The sequence below is a fragment of the Platichthys flesus genome, chromosome 9 (genome assembly GCF_949316205.1).
Source record: "Platichthys flesus chromosome 9, fPlaFle2.1, whole genome shotgun sequence".
In the NCBI taxonomy this organism is placed as follows: Eukaryota; Metazoa; Chordata; class Actinopteri; order Pleuronectiformes; family Pleuronectidae; genus Platichthys; species Platichthys flesus.
The window spans coordinates 19,503,631-19,520,327 of NC_084953.1; the positions used below are offsets into that span (position 1 = coordinate 19,503,631).

A 16,697-nucleotide genomic window follows, 5' to 3' on the forward strand; every position below is an offset into this window, starting at 1 on the left:
CAGGCACCTTTTCCTTTTAATTATATTATTAGTTTGGTTTATTTTCTCTCTCTTTCACTGAAAAAATTGAAAATCACCCTCCCTGTGTTGACGAATAACCTCAGACAAGTTGAGGCTCTCAAAAGGAAATCGCCTCCAAGTGGCAACATTACAGAAAGCATATTGAAAATCAAGGACGTGATAAAGGAGACAAGAAACTTTGTTAACAGGGTGAGGTTTCCCCTTGAATCTGATGTTCTTACCTCAGCTTTGATTCAAAGAGACTATAATCATTAATCAATATTTGTTTACATTGACAAAGGAACAAATAACTAAGTATGTGAATATTATCACTCATATGAACTGATGGCAAATATCACCTGATGCTTTTCCATCAGCTCTTTGGAGCTTTAAAGTGTCTTTTGACTCTTCTCTGTACAAAAAACAAACATAATATTTTGTGCATTTATTCTCGTTATACATTCATATTTACATGGATCTTCTTACAGCTCTCCATTGCCACGACCTTTAATGGAAAAGGCCACGTTGAGCTTCATCCTCCGAGAAACCTTGAAGACATAAAACCATTTACAGCAGTTGACCTGCTTCTCAATCATCATCAAACCAATCCCTCCAAGCCCGAGCGCAGACGAAAGCAACGACAGGACAAACAAAGAGATGTCAACCTCTTTGTTCTCTACTTAGGCAACAAGAACGTGAGTGTGTCTCCTTGTGTTTCACAGGAAGTCTGGATCTTATGAAGAGTGTCTATATCTTTATTTGTTTCATTTTATCTACAGGCCTCTGGAGACTACATTGGGATGGCGATCAGAAACAACATGTTAATTTGTGTCTATAAGTTGGGTGGAGTCGTCCACGAGGTGGAAACCAAGCACAAAATAACATCAACCACCAATATGAACGCGTCAGAATTTGACCAGATTATCTTCTACAGGTACGTGAAGGGCCTTTATAAAGAGAGGAAAGTAACTCACACTTCAGTTTCCTCGACATGTGATCAGTTCTGTGGTTTTCTCCCTGCAGAGCTTACCAAGACGCTGAAGTCAACATCATAAAGAACTTTACATCAGAGAAGCCCGTCAGCCTTGCTCCTTATCATAACCTTCCAAACACGATGAGTGGTGTCCTCAACATGGACCCAGACAGTGTGGCTTTCTACGTGGGTGGATATCCTGACGACTTTACGGTAATAAAACAGCTGTTAATTCATTATGTCTGCATGGATTGACTTCTTACACAGGCAGAAACAGAAGAAGGACAATCATAAGGCCTTATCGAACTGGACTGACAACCAGTAGGAACTGGAAAATCTCATATAAAAAATAAACATGGTAAACAAGCCTGTGCACTCATTGAACCAAAGAGCCTTCAACATGGGAAGCCTCTTTCTAGAAAGAAATAAGTATGAACATTCTGACTCACTATCTCATAATTTTGACAGCATTAGTCTTATTTTTTAACAATAATTACATATTTTTTCCCCACTAGATTGAAATTCTGAAACAGGCAACTTTAAGTTATGATATATTGACATCACTTCATGTTAACTTGTTTTAAAATACAATTTAGGTTAGTACAGTATATCATTTTTATTTAATAAATATCAGGATTGGATCAAGTATGTCATCATTTTATACTTTGGCTTAGTGTTTCATAATTTTTAACAGACATAGTCATATATTTGACCTGGTACGTCTGAATGAGATTATTCTCTCCTTTAATTTAGATTTAGTATCAAATAATGATGACTATGTACCTGCACTTATTGATGTGATAAGCACATAATTGCTACTGGAGCACTGTTGAAGTTGAAAACAGAAATCCCTCATTGACCTTTTTGAGAAAACAGTTCAGTGGGATAATAATGAGACTGAAATACCTGTGAGCAATGGTCCAGATTTGAGTTTTGACAAATGAACCAAAAAACTGATCAATCACCGTTAACAGAAAAATATCCAGAGTCATGAAATCACTCTCATTGAAGTGCCATGTTGAAATGTTCAGTCCCTGTTGCTCTGACTCCTCCAGCCTCCACTGCAGCTGCGTTACTCCAGATACAGAGGAGCCATGAAACTCTCCTACATCAACGATCATCCTGTCTCTCTGTTCAACTACAAACATGCAGCCAACATGGAGGCAAAGCAGCCTCATATTAAGTAAGGTTTAAAAATGTACTGTGTTTATAGAGGTTTGTGGTTGAAGTCGCAATGACGAGTAAAGTAATTTTTGATTGGTATAGGATTCCACAGTCGGAGGTGTCAGACTACTATGACGGAACAGGTTACCGCATGGCGTTCATGAAGGAGCCGGGAAAGAAGAAGAGAAGGTTGTTCAGGTTTCACACAAACAGCAGAGAGACAGACGCCTTGTTATTCTACATTGGAAATGAAGTATGATCTCTATGATGGAATTTGACAGATTTGCAGCTGCACAGCTCCAACGCTCAGTGTCTATAAAAAGAATGATCTTGTGTTTTATGTTGCAGGAGTCTTTCTTCTGTGTGTTTGCGGAGAGAGGCTTCCTGGTGCTTCAAGGACAACAAGCAGGTCAACAGCTCAGAGCTCAGAGCGCTGAAAAAGTGTCTCTCTTTGTAAGAGGATCTAAAAATAGTTACTCACTGGAATGAACACTAAGCAAAGCAAACTTTCTGAATGCATGTATTCGTTCTATGTATAAACTGCTCTACTTAGAGACATGTCTCTTGTCACAGGACCAACTCTTTACAATCACTGCCGCAGAACGATTTATTGTGCACTACGGACGACAGCAGATCTCCACGGATCACATTCGTACAAACTACATGACTTATTATGTCGGGGGTCTACCAGCACAGCTCAGGCTGAGGTAACACAACAGATTCTGTACATGCAGTGTTTACAGCTTCAGCTCATCAGATTAGCCCTTTACACTGGGTTCTGTCCTTTGTATTTGGATTTCAGGCACAACATCACAGCTCCACCACTGAGAGGATGTGTGGATCACCTGACAGCAGACGGTGACATTGTCGAGTCCAACAGGACGATGGGTGTCACCGATGGATGTCCAGTCTCACTACTGGTAATCTGACAAAAAGCGATGATCACCATACACGGCTGAATGCATTTGACTGAACATTGTCTTAAAGGAGACATATTATGTTCATATTCAGGTTGAAAATTGTAATTTGTTATACCATTTGAAAAGGCTTAGGTGCTCTAATGTTAAGAAAACATATAATTTTTTTAATCCTGTTCAGTGCTGCAACTCCTCTTTTCAGCCTCCATCTGAAACACTAGCTCCCTTTCCTTTAAGACGTTCCTGCCGAGTCTGCTCTGTGCTGATTGACCAACCGCTTTGAGTGTGTGTAGGAAATATTGGCCCGCTCTCACTTCACCTGGTTTTGTTAGGGGGCGAGCCAGACTAGCATCTAGGCGTGTGTTTGTGGTAACCCAGAAGTATCAGCTGGACTAACTAGCTCCTTTCACTGCAGTCTTTCCGCTTTTTAACTTTGCAGAACTGTTACATTCACAAAAAACAGATGAAAAAGACAAAAGGGTTAAGAAAAACTGAAAAAACATCTCCTTTAAATAATACCTCTATCACAGAATCAAGATCAGTATTGAAAAAAAGAATCTTGAAGTGGGAATAGGGTTGCAAAGTTCCGGGAATATTCAAAGTTGGAAACTTTCCATGGGAATTAGCGGGAATTAGCGGGATAAACTGGAAATGTTGGGTAATTTAACTAACTGTATTTACCTTGTCTTATACAGACATAAATATAGACATTTTGTTTTGTCATAGGCTGATTTGAGCCCTGAGGAAACTTTGGGCACTTGCCCATATGCTTCTGCATCTTTGTCATTCTTGACATAGGTCTTTGCATCGTATTTGCAAATGTACACAGCCTTTCCTTCTACATTGGCTGGGGTGAAATGTCTCCACACATGAGATAGTGCACGTGGCATTGTTCTTTAGAATAAGATGAGGAAAAAGCTTGTAAAAAAACACTAAAGCAATGCTAGAGACATAAATAGTTTGCCAATTGGAATCGTCTTTAAAAATGATTTACAATTGATAGATAAATGAATAGAAAGAGGCTAGATAAACAGATGAACAATCCTCAATCAGCATGCTAATATGTTTTCCCCAGTAATATCAACGAAACTTACCGTGGACTTAAGTGACCAGCATTTAGACATATGAATGTAATATGTGTGTTTCTGGCTCGTGCAGGGTGTCCGTGCAGCGACAATGAACTCAGCTCTGTCCATGGATTCCCTGGCTGTGTGGGACGAGCAGCCTGTCAGGGTCTCTCTGGGCTTCAGGACCACACACAGACATGCTGCTCTTCTCCGGAGCAGCTCTCAGGTCAGCTCTCCCCACAAGTGTCATATTTAGATGAGGATCAACTGATCAACATGACTCTATTAGCCTTCTCTCATCTTCTACAGGCCTCGTCCTCTGCCCAGGACCTTCAGCTGTCCCTGGATGATGGCTATGTAATATTTACCAGCAATAATCACACACTGATGTCTGATGAAAGATACAGTGATGGAATCTGGCACTACTTGTCCGCAGTGAGCAGACCCACAAGGTAAGTTGTGTCCTCCGTTTGTTAACAGTTGTACCTTTACTTCATTTAAATAAATAAAAAAGCACATTACCGAAGTTGTCATGATTTTCTCAGGTTGGAGCTCAGCATCGATAATGTAAATGTGACTCAGGGGCGACCACACCACGTCAGGCCAGTGGATAAAAACTCACAAGGAAAGAAATTCAAAGTCTGCATTGCTAATCTTTACACCAGGAGGTTTGGACACATTATAAATCTTTTACCAATGTTTTAATGGTACGGTTGTTATATAGCTGTTATGCTGTGTGGTGTCATTTTGTCTTATGACAGCAATGGAGGAGAATTCCGGTAATTTTCTATCTGGGCTCTAAGTTTATAAATGTGAACGTCTAAATGAATGATACCCACAAACACTTTTGGAACAAATCGAGTAGATCAACTTTGGAAGCAGATACGCTGCAGCGGCTGCAATGCAATCTGATGGGGCAACTGTGACAGTCCAAGAAATGTCCAACCTCAACATTATAAACCTGTGATATTAGAACTGCATGCTACACTACCCAGTTGCAAGGGAATTAGTACAGTTTCTATATTAGACAATTATTTTACTGTTCCTCTTTCAGCTTTAGTATGTAGTAATGTCCTTTCAAGCCCTTTTTGCTCTTGACCTATAAGGAGAGTGCATGCACTGTAGTTAGTATAAGCTGCTGACATATGGAATACAAAAGCTGGGAGGAAGTGAAGACAGTTTGGTTATCGCTGTGGCTTCTGTCGTTGTTCGGGGCCGTGTGACCTGCCTGAGTGAGAGGTACTGCCGATATATTGTTCCAAAGCACTAATAAAGTGAGCAATCAGCTACCACAATCAGCTTCCACCGATTAAAATACTGTTTGGTGAACATTACGTGGACTGTCACATCCTCTGCCACCAGTTGGGGTGATCTACTGGACTGGACCATTTATGTATACGCAAACATTTATAAAAAATAGGGCCCAGGGTTGACAAGTACCAGAATTCCCCTTTGGGTAATGATTTATAAAAAATCTGTAATTTGACGCAGGCCTGAGCAGAGCTTTATACCAGTGGATCTAAGCTCATTTTCACACATGGGAGATAGCGCCCTTGGCTGGTGCAGTCTCCATAGATCACCAAATCCAGAGCATTTACCAGCAACAGTTCTGAAGAAGCACGAGATATACAAACCTGTGAGCAAAACAAGGCACCATTTTTACAGCACCACACCAATGTAACTCTCAGTACATGATGGTGATGCAGGTTATTATTTTTCCACTTCCTGTCAGATTCAGGCTCCTGCAGGCAGCCAGTGTTTCCACCAAGGTGCACAGCGTGGTGAACACCAGCTCTATGATGATCACAGCTGGCTAAGTTACACTCTGCCACAACAGGACCTTAACCACAGGTACTGTTCGCTAGGGTTTCATGAAATCATCCATCTATTCATTCACATGAACAGTAAAGAGAGCGACACCCCACTGTTGTGCTCCACTTGTGTCTCAGGCCTCACTTCTCTCTTGATATGAAGACCAAATCATCCAAAGGTCTGATCCTTCACGTGGCAGGGAGAGGAGTGGTGCCGCTGCTGGCTCTGTACATGGCCAACGGCAAGATCAAGATGTCACTGGGTCAAAACAGAATCATCCAACACAAGCAGAAGAGCAACGACGGGAGCTGGCACAGAGTAACTGACCTTTCGCTAGCCCCTCCCCCCTTAGTAACAGTTACTAAGAAACTAGACGTTAATAACATTCTGTCTCCAGATGATTATTTAACATTTCTAGACTAGAATGGGACTCAGTAGAGTGCATACCTCCGCCAAAAGCTCTTAAATTCAATCTTCCCTACTTTGCATGCACTTATAGAGCTCCCATAAATATGCATTTTTTTCAGCACGATTCAATAATTATTGCCAGAGAAATCAGTGAAAATGTAAAATCTCGGAATGTTAAATAAAGTGACAAAAAAAGGTTCTTCCCTGACTCGTACCACATTCCTTCCACCAGGAGCCTTAAACCCTAACACCAATTTGAAGGATTTGAATGATTAGTTTGTGTGCAATCTTGCATCCAATCAAACAAGCAAACTCACAAACAAACAAAAAGACAGGGGTGAAGGTAATACATTTATTTAATATGAAAGCACAATACATTTGGCGAACGTAATGCAGAGTGGTGTGAGTTCAGCTTGTTTCGCAGCAGTGTAAACTTCCCTATTTTGTAAAGGAAGAACGGAACAGAGTTGATATTATTACGATATCGTCTAATATTGTTGTGTCTGGCTGGGTTACATAATAATCCACTTATGATATTTTTCTGACCTTACCTGCACCAGATTGGTCAGAAAAACAAGCAATTAGTTAACTTACTGCTTTATTTACAAGGTAGAACAACTTGGCATCTTTTGTGGTGTTAATATCAATTCTCTGTCATCATTTTAGATTTTTTTTGTGTGTGTTTCTTTCTATTTTAAAGATCTGTAAAATTTGAACAATATGGGCCGTCCATGCTGTACAGAGATGAGAACAAAGAGATCATGTTCAAACAATGATCCACTTAGTGTCTGCACTTCACTTCACTACGAAAACAACAGCTACACTTGCTTCTCTTTTCACCACAAGATGACAAAAGCACTTGACTATTCACTTACTGTTACTGCAAGTGATTAAAAACACTTAATCCTGATGCAGTGGGAAAAAACCAAGGTAAACTGCATTTACTAAATATTAATTAGTAAACCTCCCTTTTAATGCTGGAGCATTTGTTTTAATCATTTATATTATAATTGAATTATTGTTCCCTGATCAGAAGCCACAGGGCTACTGCTGTAGTGGTGACTGGCTATGCAAGTGTTGGAAGTTTATGTCAGAGACAGTAAAAAACCCACAGCTATATCCATTTCTCAAACTTATAAGGAAGTTGCTATAACTCGTTTTGTTTGATCAAGACTGAACATAAAGGTAGCTTCTCTAGGATATGGGAACCCTTTAAAGATTTAAAATTCATTGAACAAAGAGTAATACCTGACCTTATTTGATGTTTCACAACTTTTTCTGAGTCACTTCACCTGTGTGACAGATTATTTGTGCGTGTCTGTGTGCGTGAAGGTTGAGTTCAGTGTGGAGAAGAGCACCTTCCATCTGCTGGTTGATGGAGTCCGTGTGGTCGATGGTCGCCTACCGAACAATGAGGGATCGTCTTTGGACCTGCACAACCCTGTGTACCTGGGAGGGGATCTGAAAGGAAGAACCACAAAAGTCTGTATCAAACCTCAGCAGCTGTTTGATCACACATTCTCCCACCTGTACTTACACACGTCCATGTCCTCTACGCCCACAGGGACACAACATTCCCATGAACAGTGTTACTGGCTGTATACAGGATTTCAAAATGAATGATGTTGCGGTTGGAGAACCCGGGGAGAGACATAAAACATTACCCTGCTTCGATGGGCCAATGGAAACGGGGACGTACTTTGGCGGTGGGCACATTGTCTTAGGTTTGTAGTGTTTAATAGATACTGATTCATTGCAATTTACATCAAACACCCACATCTAAAAAGTTATATTTCTGTTTTAGAAAATTACTTCAATGTTGGCTTCCACTTTGTGTTGTCCTTCGAGATGCGTCCTCAATACCCGACAGGTCTTCTTTTCTACGCTCAAAGTGACGAGGCCAGCTTCAATGTGTTCTTAATGAACAACAAGGTAAAGCCTCCACTCTTAGAATGTATAATAGCAGTTGATCAGGCAGTGATGAAAAACAAAACTGCATTGAATGACCACATTGACTGACTGCAGTCTATTACCAGGTGGGGGTCAGAGTGAATGATGAAAACGGAGCTGTCAGTGTCTCTGTGACTCCTACTGAAAGTTTCTGTGATGGAGAGTTCCACATGGTCACAGGTACGACTTCACATGATGACAACATTACACAAACCAGGTCATATCTGAGTGGCTCTAAATTTAAAATTGGGTTATTGTCCATCAGTGTCCAAACAGCGTGAAGTTGTCAAACTAGTGGTGGACTCCATGTCTGAGGAGAAAGGCGTCGCCATCACCTCCACCTCGTACTCAACAACACTGGATTCACTTTCCATTGGGGGTAAATCCATCAAACATCTCACAGCATGTCTCTCATCAAATATTAGCTGTTATTGTATCACCCTGACCAGAATCTTCTCTTTTCTCCGTTCAGGGACGACAAAGTACAGCAGAGTCCCCGTGTCCTCACCATTTGTGGGCTGCTTACGAAATGTGAAGATCAATGGAAAGCCTGTTGTATACGGAGAAAAATCCAGGGTGTATGATCCTGTGAACATCGATCGGTGCCCTAAAGACTAATGACATGATCAAAGTATTTATGGATGTGACCTCCTGTCATTACAGTCATACAAGCTTTGCCGAAAACCATTAAATGGAAAAAATCGGACATTTTGAGAATAAAGTTGTACTCTTGCGAGAAAAAATGCTTTAACATTATGAGAAAAAAGTTGTGTGTCATTTTAAAGGGGGGAAAGCAGGAGATACACCTGTCACCTACATCACAATGAAGAATATGGAGCATCTTGTTAGGTTGTCCTTATTATAGGTTTCACAAATAACAAAATAGTTTAAATACCTTGTCTCCTCAGCACCCAGTATCTTTGTGTTTCTTTTTATCTTGTTGTGATTGCTTTGCACATCTCTTTGTTCATCTTGTTTTCTCATGTCCTTGTGTCTTTCTTGATCGATTTTCGATCTTGGGACAGTTTTGTGTATTGTCGTGTATATTCGTTAGAGTAGACCATGTTGGGTCGTGTCTTAAACACAAAGACAGGCTTATATACTTCTGGACTCTCAGACATTCTCGGAGAGTCCTCCAGGTGTTTGTGTCATTTGCACTTTGACTTCTTGGGATTACCTTTGAATTAGGGAATTATCTGTGACCGGCTAATGGATGGGTTAAGAAGGAATGTGCTTGACCTGTGTGTCTTCATGTTCGGACACAGAAACGGGCCCTTATTTCAGTCAAAAGTCCCTTTGGGGACGTCATTTACCTGAAGTCAAAGGCGGAACCAACCTCCCTATATAAATGTGTGTAAGAACCCAGCACGTCAGACTTTCACTATTGGCTGTGTGTCTCCGGGTATCTAGATGCCTGTCCCGACCTGTAATTTCTTGTAATAAACCTTGTTACACTGAAACTACTGGGTCCTCGGAATCCTTCCTTCATCATCAACAACTTCTACAACATCATTGACCTCTCGGCTGCATCAAATATACGATATAACTTGACGTCACGAACTGAGACGATTTGAGGCCTGCTGCATCTCCAGATCACTTCAACCAGGGTGAGCATTTCTCACTAGGCTGTTCAGTGTCTGCTGCTAGGTCGCACCGTTAAAAAAGAACCTGTTTTTAAGGAAATGTCTTGATGTGTTGGTGTTTGAAGTGAATCTCCGTGCTAAATTGGATTTTATTTGCGAAGTGGCCATCGCAATTAAAAAGGGGGGAGTAATATAGAACAGATATAAGTGTGAAAAAAGGAAGAAAAGTACTTAAGGTACAGGACATAGTTTAGAATAGCTTAATTGTAATGATAAAGTGGTTAAATGACATTGTGCAAGATTATAAAAGACGGTACCTCAACTTTTTAACGGTAAGACATGTGTGTATTAATCACTGCGTTTCAATTGGCTAAGGCATAGCCAGAAATTGAGTTAAAGAGAAAAATTGGGATAAACCTGGATCCAGGGAATTTGAATTAATAAATAAGTGTAAAGTGATAAGAGAAAGAGTAATAAGAGAAAAATAAGAGTAAGGAAATGATCATAGTAAGAGCCGCAAATTTGGATAGTGGAAGCCCTCAGTGAAGGAGCGTTAGTATGGGCCGTAAAAACCTCACCACAGGTCAGTTTAATAACTGGAGATTGTAAAATAAAAATCCAATTGACTGTTCCCACTCTGACATTTGTTGACGAACAGTGTCTGATGCAGCCTCTCATTGGATGATTTACATCTCATAAAGGTAGCACAAATTTTAATAGAAGTAGAGAGAAATAGCGGCAAAAAGCATGCTCGGGGTGTGAATGAGAGCCTTGGCTAAGAGAAAGTGTGTGCGTCTGTGTACAGGGCGTCGTGGGGCTGTGTGTAACAGGAACAGCCCCCCCCTCTCAAGCAGTGGTTTGTGTGTATATTTTGTTGTCTCCCGGTCAGGGATTGAATCAATATAACTGAGATAAATATATGAAAGGACTGATAAAATATGAGCCTTGTAATATCACAATGAGCCTCTATTTAAGGGGACTTGAAACTATGAGCTGTTCTAATAAAACAGACGTAATGAAATAATGAATCTTCTTAGGAGGACTTAATTAATATAACCACACCTTTGATTCCTTCCAACTGATGCACATTTTTTCCATGTGCTGGTGTGTGTGTGATGACTGTGGACATCACTGTGTTTCAGCTTTGTAAGAAATGCAGCAGGAGCTGGTGTTTGTGTGATCTAAAGTTAATAACAAAAGGTTTTATGATTGATTAAATATATATACGTTATGGTTACAAACGGGAAATTTGATAACTTATAAGGACAGATATTTTGTTCTCTGTATTAGAGAAAGCAAATAGCCCCTTTCAGGGAACCATTGCATTAGTCTGTCTTCCCTTGTCGTCACAACCCCCACCTTTCTGGTGTGTGTGTGTGTGTGTCTGTGTGTCTCTGCGTGTAGAAACGTGAGGGTGATTTTCATTGTAATAACAGCCTTCTGTGAGACACAGGGAAAGAGTCACAACGTGTTTTAAAACCAATTCTTTAATGGGGTTTTTAGACAAAGCTAAAAAAGGACAATTTGTTTCTTTTTGTTTGTTTGTGGGAAAGCGAAATTGTGCAGACAATATTAGGAAATAAAGTTGTTTGTTTGATTCACCTACATTGGATACGTCTGTAGTTCTAAACAAAATATTCCACTGTTTGAACTTTCTTGTTTTATTTGGTTTTCATTAAATTCGACAATACTTAGTTAAGGGTTCACTTTGGGAACAAATTGGGTTATATTTGACATTTTTGGCTTTAAATGCTGGATAATGATAATTTTGATAGGAGAGATAGTCAGAATTTTGTTTTAAGGTGATGACGTGAACAGATTGTTTGCATTGACTAGAGAATGCAAATATGCTTTTATTAAGAGTATTAACATCTCCACTATGGGCTGATATAAAATAAGAATAACATATCTGTTTTTCCTCACTGGGTGTGACAAATGTGCAATGCACAGACGGAGAATCATTAATATATATTTGTTTACGAAAGGACTGTTGAGTTTTTGAATACAGCCGTGAATAAATAATTAACTATTGAGAACTTTAAAGATATTATTAGACCGAAATAAACTAAATCATACATTGATGATGCATGGTATGAGATTATGATGGGTGTTTAAAGGAAAAAAAAAAACGTCTGTTGACCTAAATGCCGGCAAATAAAGGGTGCAAATGTGTGCAAATCATACTAAATCGCTTGTGTTGTTGTTAAAAGGCTGTTAAGATACTAAATCATTGTCTTTTTCTTTCCCTTACGATGGGTGAGAATTGAGGTGGAGAGCCGAAAATACAGCTGGCCGTTACAGGTCACGGCCTGAGGCTTGCTGACCACTGCGTGTGCTGCTTCTATCTCCACTTTGATCAAGGCGGGTAGAGTCTATACACAAACTCTTTAACAAAAACCTGCATCTTACATATTTGTATTTGTTCTCATGTATAGTTATTATTGCTGATAACCATTTCAACCTGCTTTTTTACATTACATTACATTACATTTCATTTAGCTGACGCTTTTATCCAAAGCGACTTACAATAAGTGCATTCAAACCCGAGGGTACATACCAAGGACGACAAGAATCAAGAAAATACAATTTCTTCAAATAAAGCAAAACTACAAAGTGCTATAAGTAAGTGCCATTTAAGTGCTACTAAAGTGTTAGTTTCAAAAAGTTGTTAGTGTTTTTTTTTTTTTTTTTTTTATTTATTCAAGGTAAAGTTGGAAGAGGTATGTTTTTAGTTTTCGGCGGAAGATGTGTAGACTTTCTGATGTCAGGATGTCAATGGGGAGCTCATTCCACCATTTAGGAGCCAGGACGGAAAACAGTCGTGTTTTTGATGATTGTTTAGCTCGCAGTGAGGGAGCAACGAGCTGATTGGCCGAAGCAGAGCGGAGTGAACGGGGTGGGGTGTAACGTTTGACCATGTCCTGGATGTAGACTGGACCGGATCCGTTCACAGCATGGTACGCAAGTACTAGTGTTTTGAACCGGATGCGAGCAGCCACTGGTAACCAGTGAAGGGAGCGGAGGAGAGGAGTAGTGTGAGTGAATTTAGGTTGGTTAAAAACCAGTCGAGCTGCTGCATTCTGGATGAGCTGCAAAGGTCGGATGGCAGTAGCAGGTAGACCTGCCAGGAGCGAGTTACAGTAATCTAGACGTGAGATGATCAAAGCCTGGACCAGAACCTGCACCGCCTTCTGAGTGAGAAGGGGGCGTATTCTCCTGATGTTGTACAGCATGAATCTACAGGACCGTGTTGTTGCAGAAATGTTGGCAGTAAGGGAGAGTTGGCTGTCGAGTGTTACGCCCAGGTTCCTAGCCTTTCATTTATGAGCTATTATAGGAGATTGATAGAGCACATTCATCTGCTTACATGCACATGAAAAGCTACATGCTGTAGTCAGTCAAATATGAGGATTGACAACGGACTGACCAGTTAATGCATTTAATTAATTAATGGAATAGGATTATTTGGTTTAAACTCTGCTGAGTGTTGCAAATGTGAGTTTCACTGTTTGTGTTTGGTTTATTCTGATCTGAGCTGTGTTGGTGATACACTATTGTTACTTTTTGATGATCTGAGATAAAATAGGTGGTTGTCTTGTTGCAATTAGGAGCACATTTGGTGACAGTCAGTCACTTGTGGGAGCATGGGAACTTTTTGTCAACATTATAAGCAGATTTTGAGTTGTGATATTACATTGATGAGCTTTTTGATTCCTTTGGAGTTGGGAAGTCAATTTCATTTCTATTGGCTGCAGTAAATTAGTGGTTTTACTACATGATTATTGAATTGATTAATTTGTTGAGCTGTTGAGTGCTTGATTGATTTGTTGATTAATCAATTCCTAAAAGGGGGGAGGAGTAATCTAAAAAGCTTTAAGTAGCTTTAAATCTTAGCAATTACTTTTCAAATTTACAATAAGGGAGCAAAAGGTAGCTGCTACTATGGGGAAAAAGGACACTAAAAGTCCAAAAGTAATTACTCCTGTTGATGTAGTACAGAAGAATAATCCTTTAGTTAAAGACATTGCAAAAATATCGGAAAAATGGCATGAACGCTGGGCTAATATTGAACGACCATGGCCGGTAGAGGGAACTATGAACCCAGATGTAATCAGAATAATGCGAGTACTTGTATCCACATACAAGGCAGCGCAAAAGATTGGCAAAAAGGGACGCAGAGAAAAGAAACAAGTGGAGCTTGGCATTCTCCAGTTGTTTGAAATTGAGGGACATAAATTGATCAAAGCTGCAAACGATAAGAAAGATAGGGACATAGAAAATACCAGACAAACAGAAAGACAAATAACACTGAAGAACCAGGTAGAGGAGTTGCAGAAAGAAGGCTATCAACTATTGTGCATGAAAAATGCTTTGAGCTCAAGAAAACAGTTGACACTCAATAAAATGCTCCCAGTTGTCGTCCGAGGGCAGAATTTGGAGTATAGGCCTTGGCAGACTACAGATATGTCAAACATAATTGAGAAGTTACTGATTCTTCAAGATGGAGCACATTCTTGGATTTCGAAGTTGAAAGAGATTACGGTGGGAGAACAACTTGCAATGGGAGATATTAAGAGACTCTTGGCTAATCTCCTTGGAGTTCATGCTATGGGAGATATTCTACAGAAAGCAGGACTTAATCACTATGTGGGAACTGCTGTGAATGATTCAGATTTGTTTTGTGCAAATAGAGGTCGAGTGTGTAGAGCGCTGAAAGAGACGTTTCCGACAAATGTACATCCTGACAACATTCTTATTGAACCGCTGGGACAGGAAGAAAACCCGAGAGCCTATGTTTCAAGAGCTCATCAAGTGTGGAGAAATGTCACAGGAAATTACCCTGATTTGAATCAAATGGAACAGTCAATTTTGAGAGCCAAAATACAGAAGGGGTTGCCCCTGCCAGTGAGGAGCAAACTGGCAGAGGTGGTTGGTCTGGGAAGCATGGAAAAAGGTGTTTATACAGATCATATAGCCCATCAAGTGGTGCTGTACAGGAAAAAGGAACATGACCAGAAGGAACATGACAAGGATGTTCTTAGAAAACTCAATCAAATACAACTGGTGGATAATAAGAAAATTAATAAGCAAGCTCTGGTTAAACAGAATCAGGCTCCACTAGAACAATCACTACTACAATCACAGCTGAACCAGGTTCAGCTCCAATCGTTCCAGCCATCATCAGTGGTTCCAGTCATCTCCTACCAAGAGTCAGCATTTGATCAAGCACAGAACTGGAGAGGAAGGTTCGTTCCGAATTTTGAACAGCATTCAGAAGAATGTTATGATTGTGGACAGTTTGCCTGTGAGTGTAACAGCTGGAGAGAATATGGAGGAGGAGAATACTGAAGAAAGTAGTTCATAAGAAAGGGGGCTACATGACCCAGCCGGAAAATGCTGGACGTTCTGCAAATGCTTGGTTGCACGAGAAATTAGGACCAATAGGAGCAGTTTCTTATTATATTAGTGATGTGTTTCCAGGGGGGAAATGGACAATGGGACTTATAATTTCACATTTACTTATAGAATGTTAATCTGTATTTTATGTTTTAATTTGTATCTGTTTTGCTGTGCAAAGATACTGGTTTTCTTTTCTTTCATTCTAGAAGATATTGGGGAAAGATCACTGAGAGGGTGGTTGATGTTCAGGGACTCAGACACTTCAAAGATGAAAAATACGGATGGACTGAAGGACTCTGAACAAAGATAAATATCCAGATTCAACATGTCATCAACACTACAACTGAGAGTCAATGCTGCTGAGAAACTGCAGTGTTCTTTATTTTTATGTTTTCTCCGTAGATGTAGAAGTGATATTAAAAATGAATTATATTCTTTGAAATGTTAATTACTTGGAAAATTACATTTTCTGTTATTAGGTAAATATACTGGGATCTCAGATGTTTTCTTTTCCGTGATCTTTAAGGATAGTGGTGTTAGGCAGGGAAAGGTCCATTGGAAGCTCCAATGGGATGACCAGGCTGACTTTGGACATTATTTTGTTTTTATTTGCTGAGAGTTCATATGTATTTGCTTAAAGTAATTACCTTACAAAATTTACAATATTTACAAAATTTGTTAAAATTTCTGATTTCAGTAGCATGGAGTATGACGTATGGCCGCCTGGGCAGAGGGGTCGTGAGAGAATTTTCCTGTCTAGTTTGTTTGATGGATATTTAAGGAAAGATAGCTGCCTGACAGGTTTTTCACTCTATCTCCTATACTCCATAACTGTTGCTTTATTGTTAAATTATAATGTAGACAATGTGTTATTTTTGTCATGATCATATACCTGTATGTTTTATTCTTTTGATTGTTTCGAGACTTTGTATAGTCTCGAAGGGGGGTTTATGTCGTGTATATTCGTTAGAGTAGACCATGTTGGGACGTGTCTTAAACACAAAGACAGGCTTATATACTTCTGGACTCTCAGACATTCTCGGAGAGTCCTCCAGGTGTTTGTGTCATTTGCACTTTGACTTCTTGGGATTACCTTTGAATTAGGGAATTATCTGTGACCGGCTAATGGATGGGTTAAGAAGGAATGTGCTTGACCTGTGTGTCTTCATGTTCGGCACAGAAACGGGCCCTTATTCAGTCAAAAGTCCCTTTGGGGACGTCATTTACCTGAAGTCAAAGGCGGAACCAACCTCCCTATATAATAATGTGTGTAAGACCCCAGCACGTCAGACTTTCACTATTGGCTGTGTGTCTCCGGGTATCTAGATGCCTGTCCCGACCTGTAATTTCTTGTAATAAACCTTGTTACACTGAAACTACTGGGTCCTCGGAATCCTTCCTTCATCATCAACAACTTCTACAA

The 16,697-nt window shown here is 39.9% G+C and overlaps 1 protein-coding gene across 1 annotated transcript; it reads left to right on the forward strand.

Moving 5' to 3' along the window:
* Positions 1-60: 60 nt before the first annotated feature.
* On the forward strand, positions 61-9,297 carry LOC133960957 (laminin subunit alpha-3-like). Its single transcript, XM_062395849.1, has 21 exons — positions 61-210; positions 489-695; positions 780-934; positions 1,024-1,186; positions 2,029-2,156; positions 2,240-2,390; positions 2,486-2,590; positions 2,711-2,844; positions 2,940-3,057; positions 4,213-4,347; positions 4,431-4,573; positions 4,667-4,789; positions 5,613-5,757; positions 5,854-5,972; positions 6,071-6,251; positions 7,674-7,823; positions 7,906-8,065; positions 8,146-8,273; positions 8,378-8,471; positions 8,557-8,670; positions 8,764-9,297. Exons 3-21 carry the CDS (start codon positions 801-803, stop codon positions 8,907-8,909), a joined length of 2,571 nt encoding a protein of 856 aa, XP_062251833.1. The 5' UTR covers positions 61-210; positions 489-695; positions 780-800; the 3' UTR covers positions 8,910-9,297.
* The last annotated feature ends 7,400 nt before the right edge of the window (positions 9,298-16,697 follow it).